This window comes from Colletotrichum lupini, chromosome 7 (genome assembly GCF_023278565.1).
Source record: "Colletotrichum lupini chromosome 7, complete sequence".
Classification (NCBI taxonomy): Eukaryota; Fungi; Ascomycota; class Sordariomycetes; order Glomerellales; family Glomerellaceae; genus Colletotrichum; species Colletotrichum lupini.
This window is the reverse complement of record NC_064680.1, coordinates 2,233,739-2,253,567: the sequence shown is the minus strand read 5'-3', so window position 1 is coordinate 2,253,567 and position 19,829 is coordinate 2,233,739. Positions and strand designations below refer to the sequence as shown.

Genomic DNA, 19,829 nt, shown 5'->3' with positions numbered 1-19,829 from the left:
TTGTCATTGACTTATTTTACCCGGAAGCAGCTAAAGAATAATTGTGAGAAACCAGCTTACACTAGCTTAGAGAACTTGATTGAGCCTGCCTTCGTGGCATTTCACACCTCGATTCTTGTCTTGTTTGAGTTTACGCTTCATGGCGCAAAGTTGTCCCTTTTCAATCGATGAATCATCCTCCTTTCCCTTTTGTCCGCAAATGCCAATTGGCCAATTAAGCGGATCCTGTCCTGTGCCAGGCGACAGCCGCTCTTGCGTCAAGTTCCTAGTCGTGCAGCTGAGACCTTTAGGATGAGCTGTTAGTGCAGCAGGTCGGTCACAGGACTGCCTTTTTGACTTCACTGCATATGCCAGTCTCACAGACTCCTACATAGGATGAAAGCATGCTACAGCACTTCAACTTGAGCAACTGAGAAAAAGCCTCTTACCTTTCCTCACTTCAGTTGCCATCAATAAGACATTCATCAACTATTGCCTCGTCACTTACACGCTTTCCTTGTAGTTCGTACCCTTATGACATTAAGATGCCATCAGACAATTACAACTTTGCCGAAGTCTTTCAGTCTCTCTTCGTCTCAAAGCAAAAACCAGCCCCAGAAACCATCGCCGATACCATGAAAGCCGTCATCCAGAGCTACCCACCTCTTGGGCAATATACGCAGATTTCCCATGGTGGTCTCCCTATCACCGCAGTCCTAGAGATACCTGCTTCACGTGCGGGCGAATCCTGGGAGGTTGCGGTGTGGCACTCGATTGATGGAGCCGACTGGAGCGAAACTGCTCTTGCTCGCATCGCCGACGAAGACGCTCCGACGACCTTGCAAGCTGTCCCAGATGATGTACGACGGTTGTTTTATTCCGCTCATGTTCCTTTCAAATCATCGTTCCAATTCACACTCAAGTTCCGACACTCGTCAGACGAGCCGTGGAGATGGACTCGCGATGAGCTAGGCGTTGGTGATGGCACTGTGGTGCTCAACTCGAGGCCCATTCTTGAGACTGTTTCCGAAAGCATTGATGACGTCGTGTCTGATCTGAATCCTGCATGGAAAGTGAAGCCGATGATGAGCCAGTGTCCCGGAACTCGGCTTTGGTCACTTGAAGCTACTATAGATGCCGTTGAAGGAGATGAGTCGAAGTTTGCCGACATCTCGTTAGGCGTGCCTTGGGGAGGGTTTCTGAGGTATGTCTGGTTTTTAGAAGCCCGCCCGCTATCAGGATCAGAATCGTCTTGAGGACTCGCTTCCCTCCGTTCCAACTTCATCTAGCGGAGTGGGATGCTGACAAGAATAGGTGGTTTGCTCTTATCCGTATTTGGACGCCATGGCTGGCCCCTCGCCATGGAAAAGACTCATTTCATCTCGACAAAGACGGCGTCCTATGCTCATTTTTGAATTCCGAGGGCAAGCATCTTGTTTTCCTCGCAGTAAGCGGAGGCAATCATGTTCTGCCCGTTTTCCGCCATGGCGAGTCTGGGCAATTGTCTGTTCACGTTCGTCGCTGGACCCCATCCTGCTCGGTGAGTATAAAGCTTACTGGTCACAGGCCCGTAACGATAGTACGAAGCCAGAACCTGCTACTGTCTTGGTTGGAACAGGAGACAACTTCGAGAGCGCAAATGCCTGTGTGATGTATCAAGCCAGACAGTACATTCTTCAAGAGAAGAAGGCCAGTAATGAGCTGTTGGCCGAAATGAAGGCTATTGAGGAAGGGGTTAAACCAGAGTGGATGGAGAACTGGTATGATGGACTCGGATACTGTAAGTTTGTGGCGTTTCACACCATTAACTCTCCCTAATCCCCTGATTAATGTCTAACGCGTTTCATAGGCACCTGGAATGCTCTTGGGCAACGCCTCACGGACGAAAAGGTCTTTGACGCTGTCGACAAGCTAGCCGAGAATGATATCAAAGTCTCCAGCCTCATCATTGACGACAACTGGCAGACAATCGACTACAGAGGGCATGGCCAGTTTCAGCATGGTTGGTGTGAGTTCGAAGCTGAACCGAAAGCTTTCCCTCAGGGCTTGAAGGCCACCGTGGCGCACATTCGCCAGAAACATCCGCATATCCAGCACATTGCCGTCTGGCACGCTCTTCTAGGTCAGTCGTCTTGTTGCATTTCAAAGCACAGTAGATGCTGACTGTATCAGGATATTGGGCGGGCATTTCACCGGACGGAAAGATTGCTCAAGAGTACAAGACGATAGAAGTGATCCGGGAGGATGCCGAGCGACGCAACCTACCACTCGGAGGCAAGATGACCGTAGTCGACAAAGACGATGTCGACAGGTTTTATAACGACTTTTACAAGTTCCTCGTTGACTGTGGCATCGACGGCGTGAAGACGGACGCCCAGTTCATGACTGACACCTGGGTCTCGGCCAGCGCACGCCGGGAGCTCATCGACGCTTACCTAGATGCTTGGACCATATCCTCCCTCCGGCACTTCAGCATCAAGGCCATCTCCTGCATGTCGCAGACGCCGCAGATCATGTTCTATAACCAGATGCCCCGGCACAGGCCGGCGATCCTCTGCCGCAACTCGGACGACTTCTTCCCCGAAATCCCAGCCTCCCACCCCTGGCACGTCTGGACAAACGCCCACAACAGTCTCTTCACGCAGCATCTCAACATCCTGCCCGACTGGGACATGTTCCAGACCGTCCACGACTACTCGGGCTTCCACGCCGCCGCACGCTGCGTCAGCGGGGGGCCTATCTACATCACCGACGTGCCCGGGCAGTACGATCTGGACCTCATCAAGCAGATGACGGGCCCCACGATCCGCGGCAAGACCGTCATCTTCCGGCCCAGCGTCGTCGGCAAGACCATTGACCCCTACACGGGCTACGACGACGACGGCCTGCTCAAGATTGGCAGCTACCACGGCGCCGCCGTCACGGGCACCCCGATTCTCGGCGTCTTCAACATCTCCGCGCGCGCCCTAACGGAGATCATCCCGCTCGCTGCCGCCTTCTCCGGCGTTCTCCCCTCCATGCGCTACGTCGTCCGGGCGCACTCGTCAGGCAAGGTCAGCAAGCCCGTGTCCTCCGGCTCGGCCGCATCTTCGCTGACGGTGTCGCTGGACGTGCGCGGATACGACATCTTCACCGCCTACCCGCTCTCCGGGTTCGACAGCGAGACCAAGGGCAAGGTGTGGACCGCCAACCTGGGTCTGGTGGGCAAGATGACTGGCGCGGCCGCCATACTCAATAGCGACTTTATGCTGCGGCACGACGGCAAGGTTGAGCTCAAGACTCGTCTCAAGGCGCTCGGCGTTTTTGGTTAGTACTTGGTGGTGATGTTTTCCTGAAAGGTATAAGAGCAAATCCTGACGAGACCCAAACAACAGGTCTGTACATCTCGAAGCTACCAGAGTTGACAATCGAGGATGACTTCCTCGTCACCATCCAGAACTCCGTGATCCCGGTCCACACGGTGTCCCTCAGCAAGGACCACGATTGCGTCCTAGAAATCGACATTGAGAAGGCGTGGCAGGAGATGGGTCTCCACCCCGGCTGGGGCAACGAGGTTGAGATGACGGTTGTATTTGCCATTGATCACGAGGAAGCCCAGGAGGTGTAGATGCCCCATCTTCAGTCCATTCGATGTGTGAGCTTACCCCTAGTCATAAAAATCATCGAGAAGAAATAAACTCTCCATCGGATTCAAGGGCATTCTTTCCAATAAGTATCCCCACACAATGTCGTATCAAAACTGACAAGCACGCTCAACTTCACTGCTTCTTCTCCTTGGGCTGAATGCCCAACTTCTTGGCCTCAAAAGCAACCGTGTCAGCGATATCCTCCCTCAAACTCCTGCTCTCCGCCTCCCACCCAAAATACTTGCGCGCCCTCTCCGCCTTGCTCTTGGAATTGAACCCCCACGTCGCGTTCGCCTTGCCATCGCTCTGCAGCACCTCCTTCATCGTAGCCTCCTTGGTCAACGCCGCCGGCAGAAAACCCTGCTCGAACGCCTCCTCCGCAACCCACCCGGCAACCTCGCGCCACGCGTGCGTCCCGCTCTCGACAAAGTAATACGCCCGCGGGCCCAGAATCTCCGGGTCGGCGTTCTTGGACGCGTCCTGCGTCGCCTCCGCGAGCCTTACAAACAGCCGTGAGAGATCGTGCACGTGGACGTTGTCCCACTCGGCCTTGCCCGGCGCCACGATGGGCGCGAAGCCCTTTTCCAGGGTGGCCTGCGCGAGGGAGGGCACCTGGATCGAGCGCTGGTTCGTCGGGCCGCGGCCGCGGCCGTAGATTGTGGGCGGGCCGACGATGGCGGTGCGGACGCTGGGGGAGTTGCTGCCGAGGACAATCTTGTCAATGTCGCGGTGGATGGCGTCGTCGGGCAGGGAGAGGATGCGGTCAATGTCGCGGATGTCGTGGTAGTCTTGGTCTGGGAGGGGGGCCTCGCCGTAGCGTTTGTTCCTCATGTCGTACTGTGGTTGGGGTGTTAGTGGCCATTTGCTGAGGTTTTGGAAAAAGAAGAATATCTCTCTCTGTGTGTGTGTCTCACCCATTGCAGGATACCGGTACCCGAGATGTGAAGCCAGAAGCCTGGCTTCTCAGGCGTGTGTCCCTCTGCCAGCCCCTTTGCGATGGCTTTTGCGGATGGCTCATCATCAGCAGACCCAGCGGTGTCTTAGTCCCTCATTGTTAGCCTCTGATCCCATCGCATTTTCGCTCCTCAGTCAACGACACTTTTCTTGAAATGTGTGTAAGGGAGAAGCATGAAACGGACAGCAACATACGAATAACTACATCAGCAGCAGCCGCCTCCTTTTCGATTACGCTCGCGTCCTCCAAATCGCCGAGTACTATGCGAACCTTGGGATACGCCTTCTTCACGGGAGCGGCACGCTCTTCATTGCGCACGAGGAGTGCGTACTCGTATTCCGGGTGTTTCTCGTAAAGGGCGTAAAAGGCGTCGCCGCCAATGTAGCCTGACCATTTGTGTTAGCAAGAAAATCAAATAAATCGTTGGCCTCGGGCATTTGCATGTCGGAAATAAAGGTCACTTCGCACCTGTGACGCCCGTCCTGATTTATACATTAGCTTTGGGATTTTTGAGAGAGCATGGACACTATGGGCATGCTTACAGAAAGATTTTGACAGTCATGTTAGATGGTTCGTCAATTTAGCAATATCTGTGTCTGATGAAAAGGATTCAATACGTCGAAAGGCAGTAAGACGATGCCAAAAAAAGAGTCTACAAATATGAAGAAGTTTGCCCGTCTCGTAGCTTATAAACTCCAAGCAACCCCGCCTCCGTTGGACGTCGTTCCTCCGAGAGTTCAAGACAGCTTATTAATTACACGCGGAAACCGCTTAGCAACCACGTTCCGTGCAACGCACGCCGTGGCTCCCCAAACAAGACAACTATCCCAATTCGGTGACAATCAAGTACGATCTCAACATGGATGTCTAGAAACTTGGGAGACTACCCGCTCGTGCCCGCCTAGCTGCCGTTCTCGCGTGTAGAAACGCAGTGGGGTCATCCCGAACGACTGTACCTAGAAGCAATTGAGGGGTTGCGGTCGACAGGTTGTGACATCATGGATCAGCACGCCTTTTTTCCCTCTCTGATGGCGCCTTCGTCCCGCCTCTTTGTTTGCTGCTTAAACTGCGAGCTGGTTGGAGCTTGTCAATGTCGTAGTGGTTGTGTTGTATTGTGCTGGTAGATCCGGGTCGACGATCCGTGGAATGGTCTGGTTCATCGGGCCCCCGCTTCTCTTGCTGTCCGCATACGGGCCTCGCCGAAGGGACTCGCTGTCTCAAAAGGAGACTTCATCAGCCTGGAAGTCAATGTGAATCCTACCAGAGAGATATAGGATCTTGTAGTGAAATCGGGTATCACTTACCCTAAAGAGCTTCTTAAGTAAGTCGCCGGCTCAGTATATAAGGTAGGTCAGGTACTGGCAATGAACTGAGGTCATTCCCGGAATCTCAAGCATTTCGCGTAATATCAATGTGACTCACAAAGTATCTATGGATGCTGCTCCCATCTTCTCAGCCTAGCTTGCAGGTGTTTCTGCACAAACTCACCGTGCCTCCTGATCCGGACGAATCAACCTCAACTTACACGACTTATACGACCCCGCGAGCTTGTCTCAGACATGCATATCAAGCATTTAGATGAGAGTGAGCCTTCAAGAGTACCTACCGGCGACTTCAAACCACAGACATTGGGTATGGGCACATTGGCGAAAGTTTATGCTGGTGTTTGCTCGTCATTATATTTGAGGGCGTTCGCGTTGTTAAGAACGCGAACGCGCCAATTCGACTCCGGGTTCAAACCCGAGTCTTTTCATCTCATATCGTCTATGTGTTCTCATCTCTCCAATCAGTTTGCCATCCAACTTTTTGTAACCCAAAACGCCGACGCGATGTCACTCTTCGCGCGTGTCCTTGTGTAAGGAAATCGAAATAGATCAGATTCCAAGGAAAGAGACCACTTTTCGTTGATCTTGACACCTCTTTTGGTTGGTATCAAAGCCTGTCATCCCAAGACAGGTATCTATGTACTTTCGAGAGCTCAGGCCGTGCCAAGTTGAATCGGAGACAACAGCCCGCCCATCGAAGATATGTGCTGATCATCGGGCTTCTATGAAAGGCCCATACGGTCCACTCCCACAGTGTCCTTTATGCGTCTTCGAGGAGGATGACGGTCTTGGTGTCGCCGAGCTTCTCACGGCCGTTCAGACCGGGAATTTCTAGGATGAAGAGATAGCCGACAATCTCGCCACCGAGCTGGTTGATGAGGTCGGCCGCAGCCTTTGCGGAACCACCTATTTCGTGTCAGTGGACCTGTACGATCTAGCCTCGGGGGAATGTTGCGCATTTCAGCACAGAGTATGTAGCTTACCAGTAGCAATAATGTCATCGACGACCAGAACCTTCTGGCCAGGCTTGATGGCATCCTGCTGCATCTGGAAGAAGTCGGAGCCGTACTCCTTCTGGTACTCGGCGGTAACGCACGGGCCGGGCAGCTTGCCCTGCTTGCGCACCGGGGCGAAGCTGGTGCTGAGGCGGAGGGCCATGCCGGGGCCAAAAAGGAAACCACGGGCGTCGAGACCGACAATGACGTCGGGAAGAGTCGGGAAAGCCTCCTTGACCTGCAACTCAAGGGCATCGCCGAGAGTCTGGTGAACGGTGGGGTCGAGGAAGAGGGGCATGATGTCGACAAAGTCGATTCCCTTGATAGGGAAATCAGCAAAGTGACGCAGAGCGCCCGTGAGCTTCACCTTCCCACTGGCGAGTTCGGGGGAGGCGGCGGAGGCGGCGGCGGGCTGTCGTCCCTGGGCATCTTGAGGGCGGATGGGGTGGGCGGCCAAAGGGTTGATTGTAGCCGCAGAGGCGTCGTTTGAGAGGGGGAGTTGTTCGGAGGACATTGTGAAGAGAGGAGAGGGGAGGAACAGGCGGGTTAAGAAGGTCTTCTGGGCGGGTTGGAAAGCAATGATATGAGTCTGTCTGTATCTAGGTTGGCAGAAGAAAATTTTGGGGTCGGATCCCGGAGAGTAGACTGAGTGTGAGCGAGAGAGGAGGGGTGTGAGACACGAACAAGTGGCAGGTGGTAAAAAACAACGGTAAGGTTAGGTTGGCTAGCATGCAAAGGTAGACAAGGTGCTGAGGGTACGTGGAGATTGTATTGGAGCTGCTAAGACAACGGAGTTACTAGGTACCGGTTCCTTATTTTGACCGAGGGGTCGTGGAGGGGTGAGGAGGTGTGCTACTTCGTACCCATCGGGACTGAACTGAGGTGTGTGAGAAAAGAGTGTGGGAAAGAGAATGGCAGGCTAGTCCAGCTCGGCTCGCCGGGGGTGGAGAGTAAGACAAGGCATGAAATCACGAAAGCAGGCTGGCAGACGGCGTGCAGGAAGGTGATAAGATACCTTAGGTACAGAGTATCAACTGTGTATGGCCAGGGGTCATGGAGGTAGCAGAGGCGAGAAGAGAAAAATAAGGAAGAAAAAATCTACTAGAGCGACTGGGTAGCGTAGACTCCGGAGAGTGGTAAGAGTGAGTGTGAGTGTGAACGCGCCATCGATCAGGAAGTGGAGAGTTGTGATACGGGTAGGGTGTCACTACGTGTGGTGCGAAGTGGGCAGGTCGATTCCAACTTGCCCAAGAGTGGTCCGCGACGAAAATGACAGCGATGAGGGTACATGGCCAAGCTAGTCCAAGGCTTGATAGGAAAAGCTCATTAAAGGCGCTTCGGGATATGCCTTAGATAGGATGGCGAGCGTTCATTATCTTTACTTTTCCTTTGTCTCTCCTGACTTCCGAGCGCTGCCTTTTGATGCCTTCTCTGCCTCTTCATTGCCGCCCAACTTGGGAAGCCCATTGTGTTGAAACATATTGCTCAAGCAAGTTCATGTTGACTCGGAGATACCTCAGAGAGATGCCGTGGTTTCCGCAGATGAGCGGCCAATAGATGCTGGGAAACACTTGATTCCTTTCTGGGCTGTTTCTCGTCCCTCAGGTCGCGCGATATCGTATCTGGCTGTAATAGCAAATGGTAAGCCGGCAACGGCGCAGGTGGGAGGTGGGATGTCTTTCAGCCAGAATTGATTGCCCCTCCATCGTAGCAGCAACGACCCCTCCATATCCCAAGGCAGGGGACCTTGGACCGTGGACGAACGGACGAGGGAGCGCAAGAAGCAGTTCCCCACTATGCCACCACCTCCGAGAAAGGGACCATGACACAAGCTGTCTCTGTCTCACCCTCGCCAGGCAGCCCAGCACAAACGTCAGGAAGCCTCTGGATGTTGCATGGCACATTATCATCCGAGCCGTGAATCAATGATAGCAGCATCCCTTGTCTTCTCCTTCTTGTCGTAGCCCTTTCCCTCATCAAGAACGGTCATGCACATACCTAGATATCATGTCACGGCCCTGAAGGGTGTGAGCTAGTTTTCGGTGAGTAGCTTCGTCAAGCGCTGCAGAGAAAACTGTCTAGGTAGTCTGCAGGTCGACGACATGAACTTTGGTTGTGAGTATGGTTTGCTCTGAAGAGACGAAGTACCAGAACCGGAAGACATTTAGCCTTGGACCAGGGCCCTTGTCTTTTTTCCCTGTCCAACACCGATGAGGAGGAGCGCAGCGATGAATGGCGAATGTGGTGCAGAGTCCTGCATGCGCGTGTAGGTGGTACAAACATGCCATGCTATTTCATCACCGCAATACCCGTACAGGCCCGTACGGATAGCACGAGGCAAAGCAGGCGCGGCAGGCTGTTCGAACTTTGAACAACCCGGAGGGCTGTCAACGGCTTGGTTGCACATACAGGCGCCATGGTGAAGTTGCGGCGACGGTGGTTCTCAATACCGTCAGCGAGAATAGCATTGGTGCCGATTTCTGTGGATCATGCTACCTTCCAGGTTAGTGACTGAAGCTTGAAGTAGGTAGGCACTAGGGCCCTGAAGACCCGATGATACCGGAAACATCTCAGCTCGTTTCAAACGTCCGAATTATTGTGCTTTGGGTGAACAGGTCAAGGGTGGATGATAGGAGAGGCACGAATGTGGTGATGTGGAGCAGATGAGCTGTCGATGTGGCAGAGGAGGTCGAGAAGCTCGCTCGAGCACACAGCGGAAGAGGTACCAAGTGATTATGAAGCAAGTACTTTGGTAGGGGAAATAGAGGAAATGCAGAGTACATATTTGGTAACAATACTGGAGTGTTGACTTGCATGGGAACGTTCTTACCTAGGTATGTTCCGCCCGAGGCATCTAAGGTAAGGTAGGTAGGTAGGGACGTGCCTGACAACCTGGAAGATTATCCTCATCCATGACAAGCAGGAACCACCCAAGTAACTAAGGTACCTCGAGGCTCATGGGCTCTTTCCTGCTCCATTTGGTCTCGAGGCAAGTAGTTACTGCTGAGGAGCCTTTGCTAAAGGTAAGGTCGGTATGGGTGGTACTCTTGCCTATGTACAAGACTCTTCGAACTTGCTTGCTCCTTCAAACGGCCCCCAGCTCAAATTAAACGGGCCGCTTGAGGCGAACTGCGGCTTACGGGCAGCTGTCCCTTCACTCCACCCATTTTCTAAGGTAGAACATACCATTCCTGCTCCTATTTTGCTTCTAGATGCATTCAGCCCATGCATTATTCCTCTTCTCTGCAAAGCCAATCATAGCGTACATACACTACAATGTCGGCCCAGTGTCTTGGCTGTACATACGGAGAGCACGTCCTTGGACTGCTAACCTAGCTTCGTCCTCTCCAGTCTCTCCAGCCAAGGGAGTGTACTACGTACGGCAGCCATCACAAAACCTCGACATATCGAGACACTTCACGGCATGGCCTCGATAGAACACTTTGCTCAGGCCCAACAATGCTCAAACCTGAGCCAAACCGGAACGATTAAATTGTTACGGCAGATGTTCAGGAGTACTCCTAAGTGCTGTATCTGCACCCACAGCTTGTACTTGTACTTACTGAACTCACTCGATTCTGTTGAGGGCTTATATATCACAGCCCACTTGTCCGGTACCTGTCTGACAGGCAACATGGTTCCGCGTCCTCTCACCTTACTGCGTATGTATGAGCTTCAGCCACCAGCAACGATGGGGTCCTACCGCTGTGCCATTCCGTCAATTATCAGCTTCCACCCCACCCACTACGTCGCAGGGTCTCGCCCGTTCACTGTTCCCATCGAGCCAGAACGTTCCGAGAGACAGACAAACCGCCGCCGCAACATCCTGCTATCACTTCGCATTGAGTCACGGCCGCGGCCAGGGTCGCCGTCGAATCACACTTCAAAGGTCCCCTGTGAACGACATGTGCCCCCGCGCTCTCGACAGGAAATGAGCCGTATCACTTGGGATATCCCGTTGATCTCACGCGCCAATGCATACCGCGATCCAAGCAGCCGCCGACTCATCCCACTACCACACCACAATGTTGACCACCCGCGAATCCTGCCAAACGAGACTCGGCACCTCAGTGAACCAATGCATAGTACCAACCTTAGTATCCGCATACCTATATCTGCCTCTACCAGGACATACGAAGGACTCAGCCCTGGCATGGACGGGACCATCTTCTTGGCAACCCCATCAGATTCTGTCCGAATGTTTCGAGACCATCTTATCCGATCATTTCCGCCCAGCCGTCCGTTATCCTGGAACCTTCCTTTCCGATTCCTAGCATGTCACCGATGGCCCAGTCTGGAACCTGAGCTTCGACCCTTATTCCCGTCAGCTTTCGAAGATCTTCGTCCGTATTTCGCCTGGAGCTTGGGAAAGCTGTTGAACGATGTACCTGGTCGATGGAGTCTGGATCGCGACCGCTGCTGCCGTTGTCTCCACCGCATCACTACACGTCCTACAGTCATGCGATTCCGATATAGATACCAAGTGGTAAACTACCTTATAACACACGAGAATCACTGTCTATAATCATAGTACATGCATAGACATGTAGCGTCCCATCCCAGGTCGGAAGCCATTCCGCCAAACGCTTTTAAACAGTGCCTACCCTGGCCCTTCTGCTGAGTGGCCGAAACCAACATATTTTTTTGTCATCGATTTGCCATCGGGCCCCGTTCAAGCCAAGGACGAGACGCGGCCTCCCCACGGACAGTGGAACTCGATTTCATCGGGCGGCTCGGACAGAGATGCCAGCCGCTGTACCGTAGTGTCCTTGCCGGGCAAACGGTCTCTTCTCGGGTTCTTTGGAACTAATATGCTTCTTTAGAATGCTAAGGACAATTGCCTTTCCCAACGAAACATAACAGGCTCTCTCGGTCATCCGGTAGTCATCAGGAGTTTCCTGCAACAGGCCAACACTATGACTCCGGAACAAAGTGTGGAAGCACTTCCTTCCATACGAGCCGGGGATTATCGTAGCCGCAACATGAGACGGGAAGGTTCACATGCCCGGGGCCAGCGGCGACCAAAATTGGGTGCATTAGCGGCGTCCAAAACGCTCCGGCACAGGTGGAAACGGACCCGTTGACGCAACCTCACGGCAGCAGGTTTTCACAACCGGATGCCTTACTGACGGCCCCTACCCTTTCCGTTTGGCCTTGAGAAGCTTGATGATGCCGTAGCTCCGGCGCCGCTAGCGGGTAGTCGATGCAAATGAGTCAGTCTTTCATGGCCGACCATCGAGCGACCTATCCCTCACCGCTCCTGTCCGACTCTGGTATCATTGGCTCCGTGATCTGAAGAAAGAAGGGAAAGGCCTAAGAGAAAAATATGCAACTGTGGGTAACTATTTGCTGACGTCGCTCAAATCTTTGTATGGAAGATGCAGTCAGAGACTATCCGGGTCGATGTCCTATTCGTGCCAGGTGGCATTGGTATCTCTGATGGCTGTTGGTCGGCTGCAATCAGCCCCCATTCCAACTCGTCCGGGGAAAGCGGCTATCCGTGGATCAATTCTGCGCGCTGATGGTGTTTCTTTGCTTTTTTCTCTCTCTGCCTGTCAGGTATTGTCGTCGTCTCGCAGACGCAACCACGGTTACCGCTGTGGCCGACCCTACCCAAAACCGGAATGAAGCTCGCTGGTTCCATGGGATCTGTCGGGATTCTGCAGAGACCGTTGAGCGGCTTCAGTTTCCACGAGTGGCCAGAGCGAGCCGCACCAAAGCTTGACCGAGTCGCGATGCTCTGGATGAAGAGGGTGTCGACCGCGTGTGTCATGGCTCCAAGACGGAGGAGTGTGGTGGTAGGACGGCATCATGCAGGTAGCCGATTTCGATTTTGACGGCGCCAATGAGATTCCCAGATGGCCGATTAAATGAGGATCTTTGGAGACAAGAAGCAGACTGCGCGACCCAAGGGCTTTGGCAGTATCACGTTTTCTCTTTTTCCAACTCTGCGCTGGATCTAGTTTACTCTATAAGCAGACTGTCACTCTTGTTAGTTCGCCTCTTGTCTTCCTGCAGATCGTGTGTATCTACCAAGGAGGCCGTCATATAAAGCCACCAACAATGATTGCTGAGTCGTCTAACATGATGATCATTAATCTCTACGTATTAACATTGAATCTCTCTTTCTACCTCCAGAAAAGAAAACTAATACCCGATCTTTCGTAACCATCATGCCAAGGAAGGGAATTGATGAGTGTGGTATCTCTAATCTAATGAAACTTGGAATAACGTGAGCGAGCATGGGGTATGAAAAAAGAGGGAGGAAACGAGACGAGGAAGGGGGGTATCATTCTTAGTTCTTTCCGCACCAATAGCCAAAAAAGCAGACGCGGCAAGAGAACAGAGTAAAGAACAACATGTACGCCCCAGGTATGCGGAAAAGAGAAAGAAAGTTGTTCGTTATCCATCCAAGAAAGAAAGAAAAGGTGGTACGCCGGCTGTTGTTGGTATCGCTCGATGCTGAGAGAGAAGAAATAAGTAACCCAGGATGCCGTTTTACACACCCTGGACAGAGTGCAATCTCTTGCCGAAAGAAATGAAAGCGCTCAATGAGTTCGGATAACGCCTCTGCAATGGGGGAAACAGTTTGATGGTTGGATGTAATGGTGATAAGATAGGGCGATATCGGCATGTAGGAGCCGAAGAGAGAGCCAGCGGGAACCAGCCGAGCTTGGGGTTGAGGGCGTTTGCGTCTGATTGTTGCGCTTCCTTTCCATCAGTGGAATTGTAGCCGGATAATGGAGAAGAACATGTTCTGCAGGACGTGGAACATGACGGCCACGCTGGTCGGGAGCAGCTCCGGCCACACGGCGAGGTCGAGCTTGCCCTCCATACCGACATCGACACCGAAGAACCAGCTGATGAGCCCGCGTACGATGACGGAGGCGACGAGCTCGCAGGCCCAGGTGACGGACGAGGCCCAAAAGGTGAGCCGGAAATCGTAGTCGTAGTCGTCGCCCGTCACTTTCCCGTCAAAGGCAAAGTACGGATAGACGTCCTTGTTGGGCCCAAAGTGCAGCACCAGCACGCTGCCGAGGAAGGCGGCCATGGAGACGTTCTCGGCGAGGAAGCGGATGAAGACGTTGCGGGTACACACTTTCTGGTACGAGGCGTAGGACTGGTCCGTGAAGTTGAGGGCGACGGTGATGCGGTGGTAGAGGCGGGACATTGTGAGCGGGGTGAGGATGATGAGGGTGCTGCTGGAGAGGATCTGGAGGTAGATGAATTGCTCCGGGGATCGGAGGCGCGCGTACAGAGCGCGGACGTAGGTTTGGTAGGTGAGCATGAAGTATCTGGATGGTTGGTGTCAATTTGATGTTGAATCACTCTTGCCTAGACAAGGAGTACTCACAGTTTGAAGACCCAGCTCAGGGGGTAGCTTCCCACTCGCTCGCCCTCGCGGATACCCAGAAGCCAGCCCGTGAGGGCATCAAGAAGGTGCACCGTGATGATCCAGCTGTAGACGTACACGATGGTCTCCAAGTTGTTATGAGGCAGCGTGCGCAGGTATATCTCGGCGTAGGCCTCTCCTATGACGTACGCCATGAGCCCGACAAAAAGGGCCAAGCAGAACCAGATGAAGCGGACGAAACTGGCGGGCAGCCACCTACGGCGCATCCTGACGCCGCCCATATTGCGAGACTGCTCAGCGGCGACCTGGAGCGTCGCGTCCGGGTCAAAGGCGTCGCTGCTAAGATTCGGCCGCCGGCGGTTATCGCGACGGGGGATGCTCCCTTCGGCCTCGCCTGTCCACCAGGACGTGGTGAAGATGCGTTGGGTCTCGGAGAGCGACTGGCGCAGCTTCAGGTGACGCTGGGAGGTAAGAAGGATGCAAAAGGCAATGGCAACTGGCATGGCCATGACGATGAAGGTCCAGGAAATCCAGGCCGTGTTGTGGGCGGTGAGGAAGCGCGTCTCTGGGACAAGGTAGATGGGGATTGGGACTGCTATCGAGATGAGGGCGATGATGGACATCGTAACTGGAAATCCAAAGGATTGCGGCCACCTACATTTGAGTGTAAGCATATCTAGGTGCTTCTGAGGAGCGTGAAAGGGGGTCTGACGTACCAATTCAAGCTGTACAAGTTGAAGACCTTGGTGATCCATATCAGAGCCGTAACGTTATAGAAACCGTAGTACACGAAGAGGAAGAACCAAAAGTTGATCTGTACTCTTGCTTCTCCGTGGCCGGGTATCTTACGCCCAGACCCTGGCAGGGGATCACTTCGATCATCGTCATCCTCACCGGGGAAGGAGTACTTTGGGAACGGTATCGCACACCATGCAATAGCCTAGGTTTCCCTCCCGTGTTAGTCCCAATCACTCGCCAACTCTTCGATCTGTCCGTCCTATTGTCAAAGGAATTGCCAAACATACCAGAACAGCAGGCATCAGCACCAAGACTCCATACCGACTCCACCACACGTCGACAACGCCCTTGACGGCGCTCTGCTTCGGTTCGACCCAGACGTTGGAGATCTTGCGCCAGGTGCGCGCCCACGCGCCCAACTCCTCCCAGTCGCCGTCCCTTGCAGCATCATTATCGTGGTTCTCGAGACCCGAGGCGGACAGAAGCGCGCCGTAGCCGACGTATACGCTTCCACGGTTATTAGACGTGAACAAGCCGAGGGTGCTGGAGCGGCGACGGCGGCCGGGGACGTCGGATCGCGGGGGTACGGCGCGGAATCGGCCCAGCAGAGGGGAGGCGTCGCTCGTGAGGCGGGTGCGGGACTCGTTGCCTTGGGTGAATTGGAAGAAGCTCGGCATCGCTTGGATTTGTGAGGTTCGGTGGGTAGGTCTTCTATCTTTGCGACATTTGGGGTTTCTTGTTGTTGTTGTTGTTGTTTTGTTTCTTCGGTTTGGGGAAAAGTCTCGTCATGTGCCTTTTCCTTCTCTGATTTCCGACTTTGTTTCGATGCGATTTCTATGTCCTTTGGAGAAAAGCAGTTGTAAACTCGTCTAACACGTTGTTGTCTCGAGACGCTCCGCTGAATTACACAAATGCACAAGGGCGGATCTCGAATTCGTCGTGTGGGCGTCGGAAGCTCGTGGTGTGAGGTGAAGGAATCCCGGACAACAGTCCTGTGTAAATTGGGATTTCAGTGCGCTTATGACGCTAAGGCCGCCATGTGCCTGGGACGGTCCCTGGAATCTCGGTGGGCATGGCGGATCCAACGTCCTTGTACAGCGGGCGCTAGCACGTATTGGGCGGAGCATGGAGTGCGTTGGCAGTGGGGGCTTCGGCCACGTTCTGCCTCCCGATGTGCCCCCGGCCCCAGACTGATGGCGTAAGAGGACGGATGCATCAATCATTCGCATACCAAACGGAACAGGGGAAATGAGCTTGTAATGCGATGTCAAGATGATAAGACGATAAAGCCTTGCATTCGTGACTTCCTCGAGGTTGGGCTACTACCGCATATCCATCCATGTCTCTAAGGACTGAGCAACTCCTTGCGTATGCGTATTGATGATCGCTTGCTTGTGCTGTCTTCAGATGAAGACGCTGCCTAAAAAGACGAAGACCTCATGATGCCGGTGCTAAGTCGTGCAATAGTGTACAATGTGATTATTTGTAGCCTTTTTACTCGTCCTGGTCCATTGTCTCCTCGAACCCTTCTGAGTCGCCAGTATCCGTATCGTCAGAATAGTCTTTATCCTGAGAAACATCAATAAACTCGGTGCTATTCATGCCCTCGCCCTCTTCGCTATCAGCGTTGCCCTCCGTGCCAATTTCACTCTGGGAATCCCTGGCGTCATCTAGAAAGGCCACAACTTTGGCAGTTGGCGACTTCTTTGGTGGCTCTAAAACGTCGCCGCTCCATGGCTTGCACTCTTTGACGAGCTCGCCACACTTGAGACACGTCCAGCCTTCACCTTCTTCGCGCTCTAGTCGCGTTGCGATGCAGACAAAGCAATAGATGCAGCCGCAAGGGATGGTCTCGTAAGGATTGGTGATATCGGTTTGGGATGAGCCGATAACACCACTTGATGCGGCCGCTGCCATGATCTCGGTCTCTGTGCTCGCAAGGGCGTTCTGATCCTGGTAGCATATGGCGCATGTGCGTTCGGGCAAAAAGCCCAGTTCACCATTAGCCGACTTATCTTCGTCTCCCTTTGTGGTGATGATCTCTTTCGTCTTGCGCCATGTCCTTGAAATCCACCTCCTCCACCGGTTGATGCCAACAAGCGGCAATATGAATAGAAGAAACTCCGTGAAAGCGTGCCAAACAAGTTGTCGGTTGAGGTACTCAAAAGAGACCTCTCGGCTCACCTGACTGGTTGGTGGAGCCAGGCGCATTCGTAAGACTCTATCGAGAAGGGTGCGATATCTTCCCTGCAGTAGAAAGACGAGAAACGAAACGAAGGCTGCTCCAGCGTGGAGCGTCGTTACCCGGGACGTCAGCCGCGACAATCTTTGGAGTCGAGGGTTGGGCTCGTCGCTGTAACCATCGTCGTTCTCGAGCAACCAGTTCTCCCACTTCTCCCAGCCGTATTTCCCAAATACGGTGGCTAATCCGTATAGTGACTTCTGCCACCTAGATGGCGCAACGAGGACGGATCCATCTTTGCGCGCATCCGTGTATTTCAGGTTCTGTAGAGCTGCTCCATATGTCGCGTCGTTATCCCAGACTGTCAACTTGAATAGGATGGCGCGAAGTGCAAGAAGGATCTCAGCAGACCAGTCGTCTTTCAGGTGGCCGCCAGCGAAGTACTTGAGTGCATCGCCAACCTGGCCGCGAAGCAACTCCAATAGTTCGTCATCGAGTAATTCTGCGTCGACTTGCCCGACCCTGAAGGCGGGGCGAGTGCCGTCTTGCGTTGAAATCGAGTCCCATGCTGAGCCGAGGCGACTGAAAGGGAAGGGCAAACGATCAATCTGGGCGCGGGCGCGTGAGGAATCACGCTGGGCGGCGAGTCGTGCTGCGTTATCGGCTTCGCGGGCTTGTCGTCGTGCTGCCAGCCGCTGCTGCGCTTGCGCAAAATTGGTCGATGTCATCTGGGCAGCATTGGGTGGTGAAAGGTGGTGGTGAGGTGCAAATTGCGATGCATCACACCTCTTCCATCAAGTGGCTGATGATAAGGTGACGGTAGTTCTGGCACCTCAAGAGTGGTAAGTGGAGGAAAAGCCGAGGTCCGCTCTGCTCACCTGCATCGGCTGCCACCAAACCCGTTGCGCTGCTCAAGTCCCCGAGGCCCCTGCCTGCCGCGGATGGTCTGGGGATTATTACCTGAGCCATGACCTGGGCGGGAGTGGCCTGAGCCGAGAATCGGCCGGAGGCTGGAGTCTGACGTCCCGGGGCGCCCGTGCCATTCCAGTGGAGGTCAGGTCCCCTGTCCTTCTTGTACGACCACAGCTTCCTGAGACTCCGACTCTTATTCATTACCTTACCAAAGCAACTCTGCTTTGAGCAAGTTGGCTGTGGTCTTACAAACCAATATACATCTCTGTCATGCTGTTTACTGATTGCTCTGCAGATGCGATGCAGAAGACAGGCTTACATCAGACGGTGTGTCATCAACCTGGACCCCTGTACAACCTCAGAGCGGGAGGAGGTTGAGTGCTTGAGATGAACGTGCCTCAATCACCAACCCTTGCCGCCATAGGGACGGAATACTACCGCAGATAGTCGTCGTCTCTGCATCTCTGCCATCACTGAAGGTTGTCGACATGAACACGAACGGACATACCCGACACACCATGCGCCATTCTATAGCACTGTGCTGAGACGGGGAGGTGACCCTTGCCTTACCCGCAGACATCTTCCCAGCTTTGGGGTGTGACAAGAAGGAGAGAAGAAGGAAATCTTGCATTCGATTCGCCAACGTCCGGCCACCACAGCTGCAGCATCAGGTCAAGCTTATGTCGACTAGCGCCAACAACCCATCTTATCGACCTTACGAGTCTGAGAGGCTTGCAAGGCATTCTCAGGGCATTCTTCGCTTGTCAAATTCTTGCCCTGTTGTCTCAAGCGTTTTGCGATTACCCTGAATTGACATCTTCAAGCCCATCTTTCTCACACGGAGCTAATCTGACCGCCGGAGTTGAGCGAGGCCAATGACGCACATCGCGATTTGGACGTGTATGAAGCCTTCATCACATCACATCGTCGATGGTAACGTTACCCAGTAACTAAAAGCCCGTCCAACCTCAGTATACACAGCGCCCCGGGTTTGACTTGATCGTACTACACAATCTTTCAAAACTCGTTGATCAAGAGCTACAGTCAACGAGGAGCTCGCCTATCGTGACGAGATCTATCTTTCTGTTAGCATTGTAGGCCGGAAGAGTAAGGAGTAGAACACCAACCTCGTGCCTTGCGCTAGAAGCTTCCATCAAATCTCGCTGCCTACTCAAACCTGCTGGAGATGCAATGAGAGTCTATCTCTGGCCGGATCCAATATCAAGACAACTGAAAACACTGGTTCTTGGTTCGACAAACGGGTAGAGCGGGAGGCTCAGACTAGACATCGTGCAGCGGGCTTGCTAGGGACCGTATACCTGCATGAAGGCATTCCTAATTCGGAAAAAGTGTACACCCTAAGCATCCTCTGCCCAATCGACCGGGACGCAGGCGTGGCTCAACACGGCTTCGACGCAACCCGGCCCATACCTAGCTTCTCACAGTGGTGCTTACCAAGATGCTTCTATTTTCACTTGTCGCTTCAGAGTCACTCTCTCACCGCGCTTTTTTGTGGTTCCAGCTCCAGAAACAGTGTCCGAAGAGGCTCGGAGCATAGCAAAGTGGCGGGCGGCCCGAACAACCAACGCGTATTGACAACTACGGAACGCTTTTCTGTTATGTCATCTCTCTTCACCCATTTCCTTCCCCGGTCGATGTCTTGCATGCCCAAATTGGGCTGGTCAAGATGTGAACGTGACATTGAGGCATCCAGTCTACCGACAGGGGCAGAGACGGTTATGAGTTCGTCCATCGTCAGTTGT

General features: G+C 53.5%; 6 protein-coding genes across 6 annotated transcripts; 2 read left to right on the top strand and 4 right to left on the bottom strand.

The window, feature by feature from the left end:
• Nucleotides 1-524: 524 nt before the first annotated feature.
• CLUP02_13696 (raffinose synthase Sip1) lies at nt 525-3,586 on the top strand (the record flags this gene model as incomplete). The annotated part of the gene is made up of 6 exons (XM_049292633.1): nt 525-1,183; nt 1,294-1,519; nt 1,546-1,759; nt 1,829-2,101; nt 2,152-3,285; nt 3,354-3,586. The coding sequence occupies 6 exons, from the start codon at nt 525-527 to the stop codon at nt 3,584-3,586; spliced, it is 2,739 nt and encodes a 912-aa protein (XP_049149779.1).
• Nucleotides 3,587-3,737: 151 nt separating this feature from the next.
• Nucleotides 3,738-5,122, bottom strand: CLUP02_13695 (uncharacterized protein; the record flags this gene model as incomplete). Its single annotated transcript, XM_049292632.1, has 5 exons — nt 3,738-4,442; nt 4,520-4,644; nt 4,755-4,946; nt 5,029-5,042; nt 5,103-5,122. The coding sequence occupies 5 exons, from the start codon at nt 5,120-5,122 to the stop codon at nt 3,738-3,740; spliced, it is 1,056 nt and encodes a 351-aa protein (XP_049149778.1).
• A 1,523-nt stretch (nt 5,123-6,645) lies between these two features.
• CLUP02_13694 (adenine phosphoribosyltransferase) lies at nt 6,646-7,394 on the bottom strand (the record flags this gene model as incomplete). The annotated part of the gene is made up of 2 exons (XM_049292631.1): nt 6,646-6,791; nt 6,869-7,394. The coding sequence occupies 2 exons, from the start codon at nt 7,392-7,394 to the stop codon at nt 6,646-6,648; spliced, it is 672 nt and encodes a 223-aa protein (XP_049149777.1).
• Nucleotides 7,395-9,914: 2,520 nt separating this feature from the next.
• On the top strand, nt 9,915-12,932 carry CLUP02_13693 (uncharacterized protein; the record flags this gene model as incomplete). The annotated part of the gene is made up of 11 exons (XM_049292630.1): nt 9,915-10,028; nt 10,093-10,178; nt 10,241-11,366; nt 11,431-11,663; nt 11,744-11,812; nt 11,876-12,026; nt 12,099-12,167; nt 12,269-12,380; nt 12,440-12,644; nt 12,756-12,802; nt 12,877-12,932. The coding sequence occupies 11 exons, from the start codon at nt 9,915-9,917 to the stop codon at nt 12,930-12,932; spliced, it is 2,268 nt and encodes a 755-aa protein (XP_049149776.1).
• A 666-nt stretch (nt 12,933-13,598) lies between these two features.
• CLUP02_13692 (uncharacterized protein) lies at nt 13,599-15,649 on the bottom strand (the record flags this gene model as incomplete). Its single annotated transcript, XM_049292629.1, has 4 exons — nt 13,599-14,175; nt 14,235-14,888; nt 14,951-15,174; nt 15,260-15,649. 4 exons carry the CDS (start codon nt 15,647-15,649, stop codon nt 13,599-13,601), a joined length of 1,845 nt encoding a protein of 614 aa, XP_049149775.1.
• An 817-nt stretch (nt 15,650-16,466) lies between these two features.
• On the bottom strand, nt 16,467-18,267 carry CLUP02_13691 (Pex2/Pex12 amino terminal region; the record flags this gene model as incomplete). Its single annotated transcript, XM_049292628.1, has 2 exons — nt 16,467-17,857; nt 18,033-18,267. 2 exons carry the CDS (start codon nt 18,265-18,267, stop codon nt 16,467-16,469), a joined length of 1,626 nt encoding a protein of 541 aa, XP_049149774.1.
• Nucleotides 18,268-19,829: the final 1,562 nt, after the last annotated feature.